General features: G+C 43.8%; 2 protein-coding genes across 3 annotated transcripts in view; one reads left to right on the top strand and one right to left on the bottom strand.

The window, feature by feature from the left end:
- Positions 1 to 472: 472 nt before the first annotated feature.
- Positions 473 to 6,963, top strand: STAR (steroidogenic acute regulatory protein). Its single transcript, XM_036249966.1, has 7 exons — positions 473 to 793; positions 1,576 to 1,689; positions 1,989 to 2,116; positions 3,187 to 3,345; positions 3,478 to 3,662; positions 4,269 to 4,362; positions 4,872 to 6,963. The coding sequence occupies exons 1-7, from the start codon at positions 547 to 549 to the stop codon at positions 4,983 to 4,985; spliced, it is 1,041 nt and encodes a 346-aa protein (XP_036105859.1). The 5' UTR covers positions 473 to 546; the 3' UTR covers positions 4,986 to 6,963.
- Positions 6,964 to 8,454: 1,491 nt separating this feature from the next.
- ASH2L (ASH2 like, histone lysine methyltransferase complex subunit) overlaps positions 8,455 to 18,967 on the bottom strand; it is a 30,362-nt gene continuing 19,849 nt past the window's right edge. The window contains exons 11-16 of one of the 2 annotated variants that reach the window (XM_036250027.1): positions 15,610 to 15,777; positions 14,975 to 15,168; positions 13,193 to 13,285; positions 10,919 to 11,017; positions 9,402 to 9,461; positions 8,455 to 9,301 (exon numbers count right to left, since the gene is read on the bottom strand). In XM_036250027.1, the coding sequence (XP_036105920.1) occupies positions 9,194 to 9,301; positions 9,402 to 9,461; positions 10,919 to 11,017; positions 13,193 to 13,285; positions 14,975 to 15,168; positions 15,610 to 15,777 (722 nt within the window). In that variant the 3' untranslated portion in view covers positions 8,455 to 9,193. The remainder of the gene's footprint in view (positions 9,302 to 9,401; positions 9,462 to 10,918; positions 11,018 to 13,192; positions 13,286 to 14,974; positions 15,169 to 15,609; positions 15,778 to 18,967) is intronic. The other variant, XM_036250028.1, reaches the window with a different exon arrangement.

The raw sequence follows: 18,967 nt of genomic DNA, 5'->3' as shown, positions 1-18,967 counted from the left end.
AAAAAAAGTTTTTTATTTATTGTTTTTAAAGAGAGAGGAAGGGAGAAAGAGAGAGAGATAGAAACATTAATGAGAGAGAACATCCTTTGGCCACCTCCTGCATGCCCCCGACTGGGGATTTGGCCCACAACCTGGGCATATGTCCTGACTGGGAATCAACCAGTGACCTCTTGGTGCATGGGTTGACACTCAGCCACTGAGCCACACTGACCTGGCACTGGAAATTATTTAAAAGTACAGGTTTCAGAGCCTTAATTCTAGACTACTTAAATCTGGATTTTCTGAGGATGAGGGCCAGACATCTGTTGAAACAGTACCCCGAGTGCCACTTGAGAACCACTGTGGGATGGTGCCTGCTTTCTTCTAGACCTCAGCGGCTTCTCCCCTCCATCCGCTGAGTCTGGCGCCAACTTCCCTCCTCCTTTCTGGGAACTGTTCTAACTCCCTCCACTCCCCACAAATGGCCAACGTAGCAGTGTGAGGTAATCCCTCTATCCTTGACCCCTTCCTTTGCACAGTGAGTGATGGCTTTTTTATCTCCCGGTGATGAAGCACAGCCTTCAGCTGGGAGCATTTAAGACGCAGAACACAGGGTTGCAGCCACAGCTGCAGGACCCAGAGGCAGACCTTGGGGGCTCAGGAAGGACAGAAGGAGCCACCTTTGAGAACAGAGGCAACAGCAGCAGCAGCAGCAGCAGCAACAGCACCGCTACCAGCCACCAGGAAGCAATGCTCCAAGCAACGTTTAAGATGTGTGCTGGGAGCTCCTACAGACATGTGCGCAACATGAAGGGTGAGCTCCCCAGGGGGAGGGCGTTCGCGGTGGCAACCACTCAGGCTTGTGGGCTAGTGGAGCAAGTATCAGGTTCTAATCCCAGCTCCTCTTATTGGGTGAGTCTACCTAAGTCTTGTACCTTCTGGGCCTCTCAGTTTTCCCACTGGAAGAACTGGGCTGGAGACCCTTCCAGAGTCTGTGATTTCTGGTCTCCCCTCCAGAATTCCAGTCTTCCTTGAACTCTTCCTGATTTAGCCTTCCTCTAGGACTTGTCCCAAGGGTACCAGGAAGTTCCTAGCCACAGTGGTAGAGGTAGGACTAACCTTGACTCCAACGAGCAGTACAGGGAGGCCTGGAACATGGGCAGGAAAGAGGTGGCTGGGGAGAGGAAAGAGAAAAGGGAACAAGACAGCAGAAGAGCAAAGACCCTAGCTGCTAGCAGCAACACAGACCTTAGGGGCTGGCATCTTCAATTCTCCTGCGGTAGCAAGATTTTTCTGGTTTGAACAAAGCTTCTCTCTTTTAAGAAGGAAACTCTAGTACGGTCCTTGCCTCCAAGCAGACCAGGCCAGCCAGCCCAGATGGAAGGCAGATTTCTGGGCCCTGGAGGCAGGCTGGTGCAGTGTAGTGAGCACTGGACTGGGAGTTGACCTGGCTCTAGTTCGGGTCCCTATTAGGAATCTTTATGTTCCTGATCAAGACACTTCCCTCTCCGAGCCAGTTTCTTCATTTGTGACAAGACGAAGGGGTGGAATGGGGTTTCCCACGGGCCCGGCAACAGTTTCCTTCCCTTCCTACAGGGCTGAGGCACCAAGCTGTGCTGGCCATTGGCCAGGAGCTGAACCGGAGGGCGCTGGGGGGCCCAACCCCAAGTGCATGGATTAACCAGGTCCGGCGGCGGAGCTCTTTGCTTGGTAAGTGCTGAGACTTCTGGCCTCTGCCAGTGGCAGGAGGCTCCCGGGGGCAAACGCTGCACTGTGCGGCTCTGGTCCCCCTGTGGCCTTTCTTACTTGGAGAGGATGGGAATGGAGTTCCTCGCAGCCAGATCCTCTCTGTCACCTGCAGCAGCTGTGTCCAACTTGACCTGCAGGCTGAATCCTATGACTTCGGTCTTGGCTCTTCAGAGGAAAGACCAGGTCCAGAGAGCAGAGGAAACCGGTGGGAGGCCAGGGGAGGAGTAGGAAGTGTGGTCTATTCTTGGCTGTGTATCCAGGTTCTCGGCTGGAAGACACTCTCTACAGCGACCAGGAGCTGGCCTACATCCACCAGGGAGAGGAGGCCATGCAGAAGGCCCTGGGCATCCTCAGCAGCCAGGAGGGCTGGAAGAAGGAGAACCAGCAGGTGAGGCAGGGTGTGGAGGAATGGTTTCTTACCATTCCACTGCCATCCTCAAGACCAGCTGGGGGTCCCTCCTCTTCTCAGAATTCCTGCCTTGTGCAGTAGTCACTGGGCAAGAAGCAGTTTAGAGAATCCTCCTTTCCCAAGAGTATATCCTCAAATACTCCCTTGCCCCTTCAAAGACATCCTGTAGACTCACACTTGAGAAACATCGGTCCTGCATCCTTACCTCCCCTCCAAATACACTGGACACCTATTCAGCAGAGACCACACTGGGCTAGAAGTTCCAGTGCCAGGAAGTGTCTGCTGTTTGGCCTGCCTTACGGCTGAGCTTGCAGGGGTGATCTGGGCCCACTGCAGCTGGGCTGGACTAGGACATATATGGCCCAAGCCTTCTGGGCTCTCTGTTCCCGAGCGCAGCTCCTTCACTGGGAGCCAGTAACAAGGCACGTTGAAGGCTGGTGGCTCCATTGAGGCTTTGGTTTTATCTTCCCCAAAAGCTTATATGCTGTCCGTTGCCCAAAGTTCAGGTTTCAAAGTTCAAAGTCCTTCTCCAAGTTACCAGACCTCTATATTGGGAGTCAAGAAATCTGGGATTTAGGCCCAGCACTGCTCTTGGCTAAAGGTCTCTGGGTAAACCGTTGCTGGCTCTACATCTTTCTCGGATGAGGTACTAGATTAAAGAAATACTTTCAGATCCCATCCAACATCTTTGTGTGTAATGAGTTGGTGGTAGACCAGACTTTTCCCACTCCCAGATTTCTCTCTCCCAGGATCTTTGAGCTTCTGAAGTCAAGTAAGGTTCTTTTCAGTTGGGTCTGCCCATGCCCATCAATATCTGCCACAAAGAAAAAAGGGCCCAGGGAGCAGGCAGGTCACCTCTGGTCTTCAGCACATGTACAAGGCTTGTGACAGGAAAGATCACCTACTCTACTACTCAGAAAGTTCCAGGTTACCTGATTCGTCCTTTTCACTATCCCCTTCCTGCCTTGCCTGGCACTGTCTATGTGCCCTACTAGGCTAGGAACAGTATCCTCTAACCTTATCCTGGGGCTCCTTTCTCTCCCTGACAGGCCAATGGGGACAAAGTGCTGAGTAAAGTGGTCCCAGACGTGGGCAAGGTATTCCGACTGGAGGTGGTGGTGGACCAACCCATGGAGAGACTTTATGAAGAGCTTGTGGAACGCATGGAGGCAATGGGAGAGTGGAACCCGAATGTCAAGGGGATCAAGGTGAGGAGAACCCAGGTGTAAGTAACAGGGACCTGGGAGAGCCCGGTTCAAATAGCGGCCAAAGGTGTGGGTGGTGGTGCCTTACATCCAGCACTGGCTAAGTAGTAATTCTGGTTCCCTGTGGCCTGGCAGGTCCTGCAGAAGATTGGGAAAGACACAGTGATCACCCATGAGCTGGCTGCAGAATCAGGAGGAAACCTTGTGGGGCCCCGTGACTTTGTGAGTGTGCGCTGTGCCAAGCGCCGAGGCTCCACCTGTGTGCTGGCTGGCATGGCCACACAGTTCGGGGAGATGCCCGAGCAGAAAGGTGTCATCAGGTAATACTGGCAGTGGGCTCGAAAGCTTCCTTTCCTAACACAGGCCTGGGGGCCAAGTGTGTGATGAATCCCAAGCTCCAAAAAACCAATCCTTGGCCCCTACTCTCAGCTTCTTTTTACAAAGGAAGGTTTTCATTTTCTGTAGCAGGGAAGGAAGACAAGATTGGCCCTACTTATACAGCCAGTTTGTCCTAACCCTCCCTGAAAGTTTAAGGAGCACCTTAAACATTTTTGGAAGCAAGAGGTAGAGCTGAGGTTTGGCTGGTATGCTCAGGTACAGCTGTCCTAGTGATCAAAATATAATCCACACCACTTAGAACACAGCTGCTGAGTTCCTCAGGGACCCCAGCCACCACCCTAGACCCTTTTTCTAATCTCCCTGACATCCAGCAACCAAAAGGCACCACAGGAAGTCTTCAGATTCCGGCTCCAGTTCTAATCAGCCTTTGTTCTGATAAGCTGGTAACCATGCCAACTGTTGAACATCACCCAGTGAAGGTGCTCTGATGAGATCTGGAAAGACAAAGCACTCGAGAAGTGAGCTAGCCTAACTCGCTAAGAGAACCCTGAACTTCCCTCCTGACTTGACGTCTCTTCAATTGCCAGAGCTGAGCATGGCCCCACTTGCATGGTGCTCCATCCTGTGGCTGGGAGTCCCTCAAAGACCAAACTCACTTGGCTGCTCAGCATTGACCTCAAGGTGAGGGGCACGGGAGGTGGCACAGTGGGAAGGTGGTGAGAGGAAAATAGGTTCTTATCACTCCCACATTATCCCACACGGAATAGGAAAAGTCCTTCCACTTTGAGAGAATCAGATTGTTGGAGATTTGAGTAATGGCTTGATATTCCACCATCTCTCAAACGTGTGCAATGGATCCCTCTTATCCCTCATATCAAATTTCAACTCTAGTTATTTAGAAAGAAGGAAACCTAGGCCCAGAAAGGTGTGTTCACTAGCTCAGGGTCACACAGCTGGAAGACAGGTCTGAATTCGTCTTGAGAGCAAATCCTGTGCTTCTGAGTTTCACAACAGCAGGGCAGCAATGCAGTCCTCAAGCCCTTGACCCTGGTCAACGACAGGGTTGCGCCTATAAACAGAGCTAGAAGACTAAGACCAAACCAACCCATAACATTTGTGATAGGGTCCAGAGGTATCTAGAGTAGACCACCACCCACAAGATGGTCAAATTCTTCTATCTCCTACTCCAGGGATGGCTGCCAAAGACTATCATCAACCAAGTCCTATCACAGACCCAGGTAGACTTTGCCAACCACCTGCGCAAGCGCCTGGAGTCCAGTCCTGCTCCTGAGGCCAGATGTTGAAGACCAACCTCTGCTTCCAGCTGTTCTAGCTGCATTGGCTTGTGTGCTCATCAGGAAAATCCCTCCCAGGAGCCTGCGAGTCTGAGATCTTCATCCGGGGACGGTGGGTTGGGTGGCAATGTATTTACGTTATGATACTAGGGCTCATATTGGTAACATTTTAGTACCAAGAAAATAGGGACGGGTCTCTTATATAAAGAGGACAAGTCTTCTAACTTCATTCACTGATTAGCTGTGAAGTGAAGGTTAAGGGTCTCAAAATATCTGTAAAACTTTTTCCTGGCCCTTACATGTCTACCTAAAAACACCTTAAAATGCTACTAGCTGAGAGAGGGTGCTAAACACGAGAACTGGGACCTCATGCTTTATGGGTTCAGGAGCGCCATTCCCTGTAGGCAGTGTGGGTGGGCACAGCAGGGACTGGCAAGGGCTCCAGCAACTCTGCATCTCCAAGCAAGCAGAGCCGCACCAAGTGCCGGCGAAGCCCACAGCAGGGCCTTCCAGAGACCTAGTTCAAGTTTTCTTGACCAAACAATACAAAACTCATTATTAGGTTTCCCTCCTTCTTCCATGAGCACCAGTCAGAATAAAGAGTCATAATTAATACAAAAACTTCAGTCTGTACCTGTTTTAAAAATTCTCCCCCTAAGAAATCTACTTGAGTCAACTGCAACTTCATACTAAAGGAGTCCTAGACAAAAGTCTTAAATTTACCCCCACCTAGCTTGTTAAGAACAAATAAAATCTACTGGGGACTTGTCATTCAATTATTTAGAATCTGTAGTCAGAAATTTTCATCAAAATTTAATTTCCATGATAAGCACAAGCCTAAATCTTATGAGAACTATAACTGGTAGCTGATTAATGGGCATTGGAAGGTGACGATTATGACTGAAGATATTTATTTTAATGAAAGGGAAGGATACTACGACGGGGTAGTGAACACACAGCATACAGATTATGTAGTCTAGAACTGTACACCTGACACCTATATAATTTTATTAACCAGTCACCCCAATAAATTCAATAAAAAAGGGAGGATAGTGCCAAATATCAGTGAGTGAACAGTATTACTAAGATAAAGTTAAAAACAATTTTTTCCCTCATTAGTGACTGTGCAGACCTAACAAGGCAACCGACTCTTGACTTCAGTCTATTGGATCAGCTCTCAGCTTGGCTCAGGGATGCACATTTCTCTGCTTCAGTAGGTCAATATTTTACTATTTTGAGAGGTGGCTGGAAGAAGGGGTAGAATGGTGATAGCGAATTCTTTCCAAGATTCAGAGAATTTATGCTTTAAAAATATAAACTGGGGTGAATTACTTTGCTAGAATTTATACCACTTGAAGCTTTCCCATTCTAGTGCTAATAACATTGACGATTTATACTATTTGGAAATATAGAGTTCTATCTTATTTATTAAACAAATTAGCAGTAGCAGAAATTCTGGTATTTATTGAGGTATTACAATTGTATAATATAAGTATTTATTATTATTTATTCTGATTGTTTCTTAGTCTATTTTTAGCATAGATAAAATTACTGCTTATCTGTCCAAGACCTCCAGAGTCAGAGGGGATAGTGTAGAAGTATTTTCCTAGAACAGAATTACTATTTATTCCCAGCGAAGAGAAAATTATTATTTGTTTGAAGATATATAGAGCAAGATATACTCTGGTTTCCAGAGAACAGGACAATGGTAAAGAGATTGGCTTTCAACACACAACATGGTTTTGAGCTGGCTTATAACTTGTCTTCAAACTATGCAACCATGTCTTTGAGATGAGGGAAGGTTTTCTCCCACTTGTTTAACTTTACACTGGAATAAAGTAAGTTGTGATGATCTGTTTGCAGAAACCATTTTATACAGGACTGTGCAGAGTGGGTATTCTTTGAGCCCTTCAAATGAACCTTATCAATACACACACATTTTGAATATGAAGTATAAACAGACAAAATCATTATTCCTGTTATCTCTGATTTACAAAAGCCCAATGATAAAATCTATTTTATCAGTTAAAAAACCAGTAGGCCCTAACTGGTTTCTCAGTGGTCATTGTCGGCCTGTGGACCCAAGGGTCTCAGGTTTGATTCCTGGTCAAGGGCATACACCTGAGTTTCATATTTGAACCCCGGCCCTGGTCAGGATCGTGTGGTAGGCAATCAATCAATGTGGACATATTGATGTTTCTCTCTCTCCCTCCTTCCCTCCCGCTCTATCTAAAAACAAAACAATGGAAAAAGATTGTTGGGTGAAGATTAACAAAAAAAGAAGAGAGTGGGTTGTACATGTGGTAATTAAGTTTATACTTTATAATTTATATTTTACATAATTATATTTTTGGTAATTTATATTACAAAGGATTTATCTCTAGCTTCCTATAAATAACACCATCCTCATTATCTTAAAAGTTCTTCAAATTCTGATGATCCGGAAACTTTATAACCATGTCTGTCCTTTAAGAGCAGCCATGAATGAACAGGTACCCAGGGGTGACAGGCTGAGACCCGGCCTAAGATCATACTGATTCAGTGTCAGGTTTCCTGTTGAGACATGGAGTGACCTAAACTAACATATTTCACAAAAATATTCGTCAAAGCCACTGTGTTAAGATACCAACAGTCATGTGAAATTTTGGCATAATATATGGTGATTCTTGGCACCATATACTTACCTCCTGCTGAACCATTCTACCTGCTAATGCAGGTAGAAATTTATATGTAGGGGGGTGGTTGGGGTCATCCTGGGAGGGCGGCATTGCCACTGATGTATAAAAAAGGGAGATGGGCCCCAGCTGGTTTGGCTCAGCAGTCAGAGCATCAGCCCAAGGACTGGAGTCTTGGGCTCAATTCCTGGTCAAGGGCATGCATTTCAGTCCCAGGCTCACTCCCTGGCCCCCATCAAGGCCATGCAGGAGGCAACCAATCAATGGCTTTCTCACACTGATGTTTCTCTACCTCCCTCCCTCCCTCCCACTCTAAGAATCAATGGAAAAAATATCCTTGGGTGAGGATTAAAAAAAGGGGAGCCCTGGCTGGTTTGGCTCAGTGGTAGAGCATCAGACTGCGGACCAATAAGCCGCAGGTTTGATTCTGGTCAAGGGCATATACCTCGATTGCGGTTCATCCCCAGCCCTGGTTGGGGTTGTGTGGGAGGCAACCAGTCTATGTGTCCCTCTCATATCGGTGTTTCTCTCTCTCTCCCTCCCACTCTATCTGAAGATAAATACAAAAATATCCTTGGGTGAGGATTAAAAAAAAAGGGGCACCCCCAGGCTCCTTCTTACATTCTAATTTTTAGTTTCTGAAAACTGTCCTTTAATCATCAGCTATACACAGAGAAGCAAGGCAGGAAGACAACCTGTACATGTTAATACACATGTTCAAGGAGAAGTGGAGGGAGACCACTAACCCTTTACTCTTCATCTCCTGAGAATCTGATTTCCACAGGATTAAAGGGGTGGTTGAGTTGGCTGGAGAAAAGGGAGCAATAGGAGAAAGGTTGATATACAAGCCAGAAGCCTGTCTCTTTCCTCCAATGCTGGCTACCCTTCCTCAGATTGCCCACATTTTGGACACTGTCACCAAGAGGGAAGCAAAGTGCCGCACACACTTGATCACAAGTTTTATTTGGGACGAGTTTCTAATTGTTAAAGCTGCAAGTGAGTTCCTTTCACAACTACAGCTGTAGAGATAGGGTAGTTTCAGAGATCTCAGTGTTCAAAAGTATATTTCAAAATCAATAACAAAAGCAAACCCACACCAAAGGCAAGCTCTTAGATCAGTTTGGTATGTACACCATTGATTTCAGCTGTTCTCAGTAACAGGCCCATCACTTCCTTGCAGATCAGGTGGGATGAAGTCAGTGCCCACAGGAAAAAAAGTCTTTAAATAAGTTAGCTACTTGGACGGTGTTCTCCACAGTAAGATAACAAGTCCTGGTGATGGGGTACGGGGTACAGCACCAGTTTCACAGGGAGCTTGTGGGATTTGTTGGCACACAGCACACAACATGGAAGCAGTCATCAGAAGCAGGGACAGTACTGAAGGCAGGGAGTCTCCCGGTCCCACCCAGACTTTTAGCTTGCTAACAGCACAGGCTATGTTCTGCAGGATATTTGGGATAACATTCGCAACAGTTAAAAAACAAAAAGAAAACCCAATATTATTCCCAGAAAGTCCGTGTCTGCAAAGAAAGAGGAGCCTGGTCAGGGCTCCCACGGGGGACTCCGCCTCCCATCCACTTCTGTTTCCACATGATAGAGGACATCGGCCAGGGTGTGCTCTACCACAGCGCCCCAGCCCATGTCACTCATCTGCGGAGGAATGAGAAACAGAAATGAGTGATTCAAGTAACTACAGCAACAAGTTTTCAAAGAGGCTGAGGATGCATGTGGACATTTTAATGTTACTCACAGGGCGGTAAGTGAGATCCTTTGGAGGATACTTGAAGCATGGTCCAAAGTTAATGGAAACCTGGAATAAATTCAATTCAAGCAGACATGACAAAACAAAATAAAAATATAGTGAAAAGTTCATGAAACATGGAAAATTTTTCTTTTTAAAGATAGCTGTGACATTCAGGGTATAACTGGAACAATGACACACACACACACACACACACACACACACACACACACACACACACATATTTTAAATGTTTTTTTCTTTATTGCTTTAGAGAGAGGGAAAGGGAAAGGGAGAGGGAGAGAGAGATAGAAACATCCATGAGAGAGAACACTGACTGGCCACCTCCTGCATGCCCCCCACTGGGGACAGGCCCACAACCTGGACATGTGCCCTGACTGGGAATCGAACCAGCGACCTCATGGTGCGTGGGTCAACGCTCAACCACTGAGTCACAACTGCTGGGCAATGATATATATTAATATTGCTAAAAGGGGCCAACACCTTAATGTCCAACAATTAGATAAATAGTGCCCAGTGGTGTGGCTCAGTGGACTGAAGGCTGTTCCGTGGACTGAGAGGTCCCCATTCGATTCCTGGTCAGGTCACATGCCCAGGTTGCGAGCTCAATCCCCAGTAGGGGGTAAGCAGGAGGCAGCCGATCAATGTTTCTCTCTCTCTCCCATCCTCTCTCTCTCTTTAAATCAGTTAAAAACATATTTTTAACAATTAGGTAAATAAAATAAATATGTTGATTTGTTTGTAACCTAAAGATTTCCTTATTTTACTTCCATCGTGCCTAATCAACACATTAAAAGTACATGGGAACTTCCAAGCATTACCTTTTCAAATCACTAAAAAAAAAAAAATTAAAAGGCTGACCTTTTCATACTGAATCATATATATCAATATAAGCAACAGTTACAAACTAATGATGGTGGGTTATCATGACATATAACACCAAGTTGACTTATGCACACTTTATAGACTTTACACTGAACAGTAACATTACCACAGTATATTCAAAGGACAAGTGTGATGTACAGTTGTCCCTCGCCACTTCGTGCTTCGACTTTCGCAGCTTCACTCTATCGTGGTTTTTTCAAATATATTCATTAAAAAGTTGATTGAGACAGTGTAAATGATACAGCGTGTGCTCAGTTGTCTGAGTCAATTATAAACCCCTGTATTACAATTAAAATTAAAATGACTGTACGTATGGACTGTAGGCCTATGGATTCGAGCACTCCAGGCCTCCTTTAATGCCAGGTGCAACCACTAGAGTCTGGAACGGATTAACCGCGATAAACAAGAGACGACTGTACACTAACTACACGATCCAAGCAAATACTTCCTAACACACCCAACTGTTTTTGGAACAAACAGTGACAGTTGGAAAACATTCCTGTCTCGTCTCACTTAAGCTACTCAGATTTCTTTTTAGAACTCAGCCAACGGCTCTTTCTTCATCGCCATTCGCCTGTTTCTCTCCAGTTCTGCTCACAGGGTGAACAGATGGTACATACCGTGCAGCTCTTGTACAGTGAGATGGCTGGAAAGTAAACGCCCTCAAAAATATCTTTGTAAGCCACACCTTGATTGACACCATTTTTATAAAATATTATCTGAAACAAAAACCATGGTTTGACTTTAGAATTTAAACACAGAACAAACTAAAAAGGAACTCACTTGGAGAACCTTTGGAAGTGCTGCCACCACACTGGTGGATAATGTATTCCAAGAATAGCACAGAGCTTATATAACAACATCTTACATAATCAGGTTTCTCAGAGCCTATTTACACGCACGATTCTAGTTGGTTTTCAGGTTTTTTTTCTTTCTGTATTCCTATGCTACTTACACCAATTATACTTTCTATTATTCATTATACTGTATTTATAAAAAGCAATTTGGGCCCTGGCTGGTTTGGCTCAGCGGTTAGAGCGTCAGCCTGCGGACCAGAGAGTCCCGGGTCCGGTTCCCGCTAGGGGCATGTACCAAAACACAAAATAAAAAAATAAAAAAATAAAAAGCAATTTGGTCTCCTACCATACCCGTTTAAGTTTGTCTCCATCGCTTGGGTAAGGTTCTCTTTTGCATTTCTACTTTGAAAATCTTAAGAAAATCTGTCAGTCTCTGAATCCTTATTTTCTGTGCCCTTTATTTCCCAAAACTATCCTGAATATTCTCTTTTAAAAAAAAGAGAGATTTTTTAGATGGGAGAGGCAGGGAGATAGAAACATCGATGTGAGAGTGAAACATCAACTGGCTGCCTCCTGCACGCCCCCTACTGGGGATCAAGCCCAAAACCCGGGCATGTGCCCTGACTGGGAATGGAACCAGGACCTCTCAGTCCATGGGACAAGGCACAATCCATTGAGCCACACCAGCTGGGCTGAATATTCTCTTAACCACTATATATTTACTTCAGAAAATATTCTTTTGCCCTGGCTGGTGTGACTCCTTTGGTTGGGTGTCATCCCATGCACCGAAAGGTTGGCAGTTGGATTCCCAGTCAGGGCACGTGCCGGGGTTTTGGGCTTGATCCCCAGAAGGGGGAGTGCAGATGGCAGCTGATGAATGTTTCGCTCTTACATCGATGTTTCTCTTTCTCTCCCTCTCCTTTCCTCTTTGTAAAAATCAATAAACAATTAAAAAAAAAAGTTCTGTCTGGCCGGTGTGGCTCAGTGGTTGAGCGTCAACCATGCACCAAGAGGTCGCTGGTTCGATTCCCAGTCAGGCACATGCCCAGGTTGTGGGCCCCATCCCCAGTGGGGGCACACAGGAGGCAGCAATTGATATTCTCTCTCATCAATGTTTCTCTCTCTCTCTCCCTCAAATCAATAACGGGGGAAAAAAAAAAAAAAGGTTCCTTTTTCTGAGGTAACTCTGTCTCTTCTTCCCAGCAACAGCGATCTTTCGCCCTAGCTGTACAGTAATTCCTCACTTAACATCGTCAATAGGTTCTTGAAACTGTGGCAAAACACATTTAGAAACCAATTTTAACACCGGCTAATTGATATAACTGAGAGTTAAGTTTCCATGGCATCTCATTAGCCCTGTAATGAAACATTATTCGAGGACTTGCTGCATTTTCTGGCTGTATCATCCTTAGCTCTATTAAGTGCTTCCCTTTACTACTTTTCCAACTAGAACCCTAGTTTAAAAAAAAATTTCTCCCACATTAGCTTCTATTATTGACTCGGGTAGCCTCACAGTATTTTTATGGAAAACTATTTTCATCTTAGAACTTCCTTCCTTCCCTTCCCTTTCTGTTTTTAGCCCTTGTGGCTGATCCAGATGTGTCAGCCCTTCTCTAATTGTGCTATGACCTTGGGTAGACATGTTCCCTGCAACCCTGAGACAGGAAGGTAGGGAAAGTTCTAGAGGACACTGAATGAGCCATCACAGCTATGGCTGCCTCCAGGTTACAAAGCAAAAGGTCCTCTCTTCTCTTATTCCAGTGTTTCTCCCTCTGTCCTTGGTACCTCCTCTTGTACAGAATAAACATCTCTGACTTGCTTCCTCGGTCACTTGTAGATTTCCTTATTAGACCACTGCTTTTACCTCTTTTCTGTAGTGTTCCTGAAAGGACCCCGATATCTCTCCAATAGCAGCAGCATTAGTGGTATCACAGAAAGAGCACAAACACAGTAAGCAGAGTGTGAGCTTACTGTTAGCTGTGTTAGCAGAAAAATCCCTTCATCCCCTTTGGTCCTCATTTTCCTCACTTATAATTAGGGGGTTGGTCCCAATCTTCAAGGTCTTCTAGCTCTGACATTTTGGGGACCATGACTCACCTCACTATGGGGAGTCTGCTTTAGGCTCTTCTCTGCTTTATCCACAAAGTCTTTTTCCTCAAAATACAAATAACTCTTGAACTTTATCAAAGCCTTGAAAACCGAGAGAAAGGAAAAAAAGGCTCATTGAAGCATCAACATCACACAAACAGCACTGAGTCACGTGCTCTGCAACAGAAATTAAAAATCTTTGCAGAGTTAACTTTGCTGGATTTTGAATTATGTGCTTCTTATAAAGTACATGATGGCACATGTTTGTTAAACATTTTCCAAAAAGGCCTTTACTAATAAGATTTATGAGGAAACATGTACAGATACATATACACTCACCACAACAGTGGGGCAACTGAAATTATCACATACAGTTGGTAGAAATAGAAAGAGTCTGGCAATTTCTCATAAAAATAAATACATAACTACCCTATGACCCAGTAATTCCACTTCTAGGTACAGACCCAAAAGAAATGAAAACAGCCCGGCTGGTGTGGCTCAGTGGTTGAGCGTCGACCTATGCACTAAGAGGTCCCTGGTTTGATTCCTGGTCAGGACACATGCCCAGGTTGTGGGCCCCATCCCCAGTGGGGGACATGTAGGAGGCGGCCAATCAATGTTCTCTCTCATCAATGTTTCTACCTCTCTCTCTCCCTCTCCCTTCCTCTCTCTCTAAAACTCAATGAAGAAAAACTTAAAAAAAAAAGGAAATAAAAACATGTTTACAAAGAGACTTGTTCAAGAATGTTCACAGCCCTAAACCTGAAAGAGTTCAAGTGTCTATCAACAGGAAAATGAATATAAGCTAATTATTTTTCAATAAAGCCGGAAAATGGATAACACGTGGTGGCACATTTAAATAGTAGACTACTACTCTGTAGTGAAAAGCAAGCTACAGATGCAGACAACATGGATGAATCTCAAAAGCATTATGCCAAATGATAAGTCTTCAGATGGAAGACAACATACTGCAAGGTTCCATTTATATAAGATAAAGAACAAGTAAAACCTACCGAATAGAATTTATGTGGTAAAAAAATTCTACAATTTACCTATAGAGGTAGCTGCCTCTATAGGAGTGTGACTGGGGACTGGCCAGGAAAGAGCATGAGGAAACTTCCTGCTGCGACGATAGAGTCTACGTCTCAATAGACGTTTGGGTCAAAACGAAAACTCAGTGAGTAAATTCTGTACATTTCGTTTATGTAGACAAAAAACTACACAAAGGTTGAACTTAGCTAGTGATGTGCATCCTGAAAAGCTTGGTTGGGGGGGACTGATATCTGCAATATTCTCTGAAGTGCATTAAAGAAAGATGGGTGTGCCCTGGCTGGTCTGGCCCAGCAGTCAGAGCATCAGCCCGTGGACCAATGAGTCTCGGGTTTGATTCCAGTCAAGGGCATGTACCTTGGTTGCAGTTCGTCCCCAGCCTAGTCGGGGTCATGCGGGAGGCAATCAGTCGATGTGTCCCTCCCACATCAATGTTTATGTCTCTCTCTCCAGTCCACTCTAGCTGAAGATAAACAGAAAAAGAGTCTCGGATGAGAATTAAAAAGGAGATGGCTGGGTGGGTGGGTGGAGAGAGAATAAATGGATAACACGTTAACAGAATTTAGGTGATGGTTATTTGCACACTGACTTTCAAATTCAACTTTGTTTTGTCTGAACATTTTCAGAGTGAAATGTTGGGGAAAATATGAATGGTGGGGCAGCATCACAGGGAGCCACAGCTGCAGGCACTGTCTGCCACAGGCCTTCAAACCCAGGAATATCTCAGGAGGACAAACTTACCTTGTCTTTGTAAGTATCAGGCAGTGACTTGGCTGTCTCTGTGTCTTCAGGAAGATTGATATAGAATCCTAGGACATCTCCCTGTCCATAGCCAGAAGAGTAGTGTTTGCCAATGGACTGGTGGAACTTGGTTCCCTTTTTGCTCCGCCAAGAATAGCTAAATTTATCATAACCTAAGGGAGCTTGAAGGTTACCTATCCCAAAAAAAGATATGCAGGAAGTCAGAGGACTGCAACTCAACTTCTGGGTTGCTAAAGGAAAAAATACCACCTTTTGGGGTGGGGTGGGGTCAATTTTGTAAAATTGCTAACAAACTATTTCTCACAAGCAAAGAATTATAAAAATATTCCAGGAATTGCCCGGCTGGTGTGGCTCAGTGATTGAGCATTGATCCATGAACCAGGAGGCTAGTCAATGTTTCTCTCTCATCGATGTTTCTCTCTCTCTTTCTCCCTTCCTCTCTAAATATCAATAAAAACATATTAAAAAAAATATTCCAGGAATTGCAATGATCGAAACCCTCAGGAATTAAATTTTATGTCCATAATGGGATAGGTCCCAAAGTAGTAAAACTTAGCCAGATAGTCTTATATCTCTCTACTTGCTTCAGTGTCCACACTATAGCCCCATCTTACCCAACGGCTGAGACCAGCCCAGTCTAGCAGCAGTGTCTGGCGGCATCTCATCCACCGTAATTTCAAAGTACCAGGCACCTTTCCGTACCCCATGAGAAGCCCGCACCATAGAGTAGCCCTTCTCTCCAACCACAGTCAGTCGGTCATCAGAGATCTTTAACTGGGGAGCTGCCGAGATGGAAATAAAAACAAAGGCCTGCAACTTACTTGAGATACTGGGAGACAACTGCCACAAAGACACAAGTCCCTTACACTCCAATAAAACAAAATGAAGTATCAGTCTAGGAGTTTAAAAATTTTAACATAAAACAAAGATAAAAGAGAGAAGAAGAAAGTTGTTAGGTAATATCCAGTTTTATTGTATTTGATTTTATACACACACACACTTAATTTTTATTTTATTGATTTTAGAGAGAGGAAGGAAGAGGGACAGAGACAGAGACATCGATGAGAGAGAACTTGATTGGCCGCCTCCTACATGCCTCTCACTGGGGATCGGGTCTACAACCTGGGCAGTGCCCTCACTGGGAATCAAACCAGCGACCTCTGGATGCATGGGTCAACGCTCAACCACTGAGCAACATCACCTGGGCTGTATGTGATTATATTTAAGAGGACAAGTTAAAATTAATTATACTGTTTATTCCCTAAAATACAACAAGCAACTGTAATGTTTGAATCCTGATTTGAATAAACCATTCTTGAAGACTTAACTAGGGTTCTCAGGCCCGGCCGACATAACTCAGTGGACTTGAGCGTTGTCCCATAGACTGAAAGGATCGATGTTTCTCTCACATCGATGTTTCTATTTCTCTCTCGCTTCCTCTCTAAAAAAATCAATAAAAACATTAAAAAAAAAAAAAAGAGTCCTCACTATCCCACACTGTGATTTGTCTGATGTTTCTTCCTGTTTAAATCCAGGTTGTGCTTTTTGTCAGGAGCACCTATGATGAAATGCTGAGTCTCCCGGAGAACCATGTACAGAAGCACGTGATGTCAAAACAGTCATGATAACTGATCACCTGGTTAGGTGATGCCTTCCGGGTTTTTCCACCACAAAATTACTACTTTCCCTTTGTAATTAATAAGTATTTTGTGGGGAGATAAAAAGATACTTGAGAAAAATTAAGAAAATCTAATTATGAACCAAATTCAGACAATAGCAAGGAATTATTTTTTGTTAAATGTGATAGCTCTGTGGTAAACACCTATACTTTTTAGAAATGCTTACTTTTAGAGTATATAAGGTGAGATTTACTTCTTAAAATTTCAGGAAAAAAGAGAGTCATAGAAATAAAGGAACAGATAAAGCAAATCTGGCAAAATATGAACAACTGTTCAATATGGGTGAAGAATATTTGTAAAGTCACTGTCTTTATGTCTCTACCTTTGTGAATGGTTTGAATCTCACCTTACTATGAGGCCATTATGTAAAATAAGGGGACCAATCTAAACCAATTGAAGGGGATATTGTGACTTCGAATGAAGAAAAAAGTATAAAAGGTATAAAAGGTGTTACAAACATCTCCAATCCAATTAAGACTTAACTGAGAAAAAAGCATTGAAAGTGTTTATAACACCCCAGAAGCTGCCTGAAGTCTATTGGGAGAAATACAAAATTGACACGAAGTAGCTTTTATAAAGGTCTTTACGATTTACAAAGTACTTTTAGGGTAAAAGAATATGCTATCTGGAATTTGCCTTGATACTCCAGAAAAAGAACAAAAATTCATGAAGAATACGCCTTTAAAAGCAGTTAATTTAAATTCAGTTTCATATTCTAAAGGATAATGAGTGTTATTTGTTAACAATGGAATAAAGTATGTCATTAAAAGAGCTACTATATATTTAAAAGAGTTTTACATGACTAAGAAAGTCCTAAAGTCGAAGACAATTGACCCAGTAAGAGAAAATGTTTACAACCCATTCCATAGACACAGGGTGAATATCTCTAATACATACAAGGACAGGACCAAAATCCCAACAGAAAAATGTGAAAAAAACACAAACAGGTATTTTATGAGATAAGGAGTCCTGAGCATGAAAAAAATATGTTTAAACTCAAAGAAATACATATTAAAACAACACAAATACCATTTCTCACCTATATAAGTCAACACATTCTGTTTGCAAGGCTATGGGAAAACAAACACTCTACATTGCTGGTAGGAATGCAAATTAGCACAACCCCCTGAAAGGAAATTTGGCAATATCTAACTAAACTACACATACACTTACTTTTGGTCCAGCAATTCCACCTTGAATATATACCACCAACAGTACAAAAATACATATGGCTCATGGTTATTTACTGCTTCATTTGTGATTGCAAAATACTGGAAACACTAAATGCCCACACACCGAGTTGTTGAATAAACTATGTACATCCACCTAACAGAGCATCATGAAGCTAAGAAAAGAAAAGGGTGATCTCTCAGCACTAACTGATCTAGAGTAACTGCATGAAGCAAAATGCAAGAGTATCTCTAGTATGCTGCCCTTCATGAAAAAAAGGAGATAAGGCCTACCAGGTATGGCTTGGTGGTTGAGTGTTGACCCATGGACCAAGAGGTCACTGGTTTGATTCCTGGTCAGGGCACATGCCTGGGTTGCAGGCTTGATCCCCAGGAGGGGGCGTGCAGAAGGCAGCCAACTGATGTTTCTCTTTCATCGATGTTTCTCTCTCTCCCTCTCCATTCCTCTCTCTCTAAAAAAAAAAAAAAAAAAAAAAAAAAATCAATAAAACATATTTTTTAAATAAATAAATGAGATAAGCCCTGGCTGGCTTTGCTCAGTGGTTAGAGTGTTGGCTCCAGGACCAAAGGGTCATGGGTTTGATTACCAGCAAGGACATGCACTTGGGTTGCAAGTTTGATCCCTGGCCACGGTCAGGGTTGTGTGGGAGGCAACCAATCGATGTATCTCTCTTTCACATCGATGTTCGCCCCCCCCTTCTGTTCTATCTAAAAATCAATGGAAAAATATCCTCGTGTGAGGATTAACAACAACAAAAAACAAAACAGCAACAAAAGGAGATAATAGGTAATATACATGTATCTGCCCATTTGTGCAGAAGAAATACGTGAAGGGTCAACTAGACACTAAAGAGACTGGTTACCTATAGGATGGGTGAGAAAGTGGTGGAGACAAAGAAGGGTGGAAGGGTGAGAAGGTAGTGACACACTGAGTAAACCTCTAGTACTACTCTCAGAACCACAGTAATGTTTCACATACTCACCCTCACCCTACCCCCAAAATATGGGAGAACCCACACAAAGACCAACAAGTGAACCCAACTGCATTACAAATGGAAAACATAACCACACTGACAGAAGTGGGGAAGAAAGGAACTCATCCA

Source organism: Molossus molossus, unplaced genomic scaffold (assembly GCF_014108415.1).
Source record: "Molossus molossus isolate mMolMol1 unplaced genomic scaffold, mMolMol1.p scaffold_m16_p_9, whole genome shotgun sequence".
NCBI lineage: Eukaryota > Metazoa > Chordata > Mammalia > Chiroptera > Molossidae > Molossus > Molossus molossus.
This window is presented reverse-complemented; position numbering and strand designations above follow the sequence as displayed.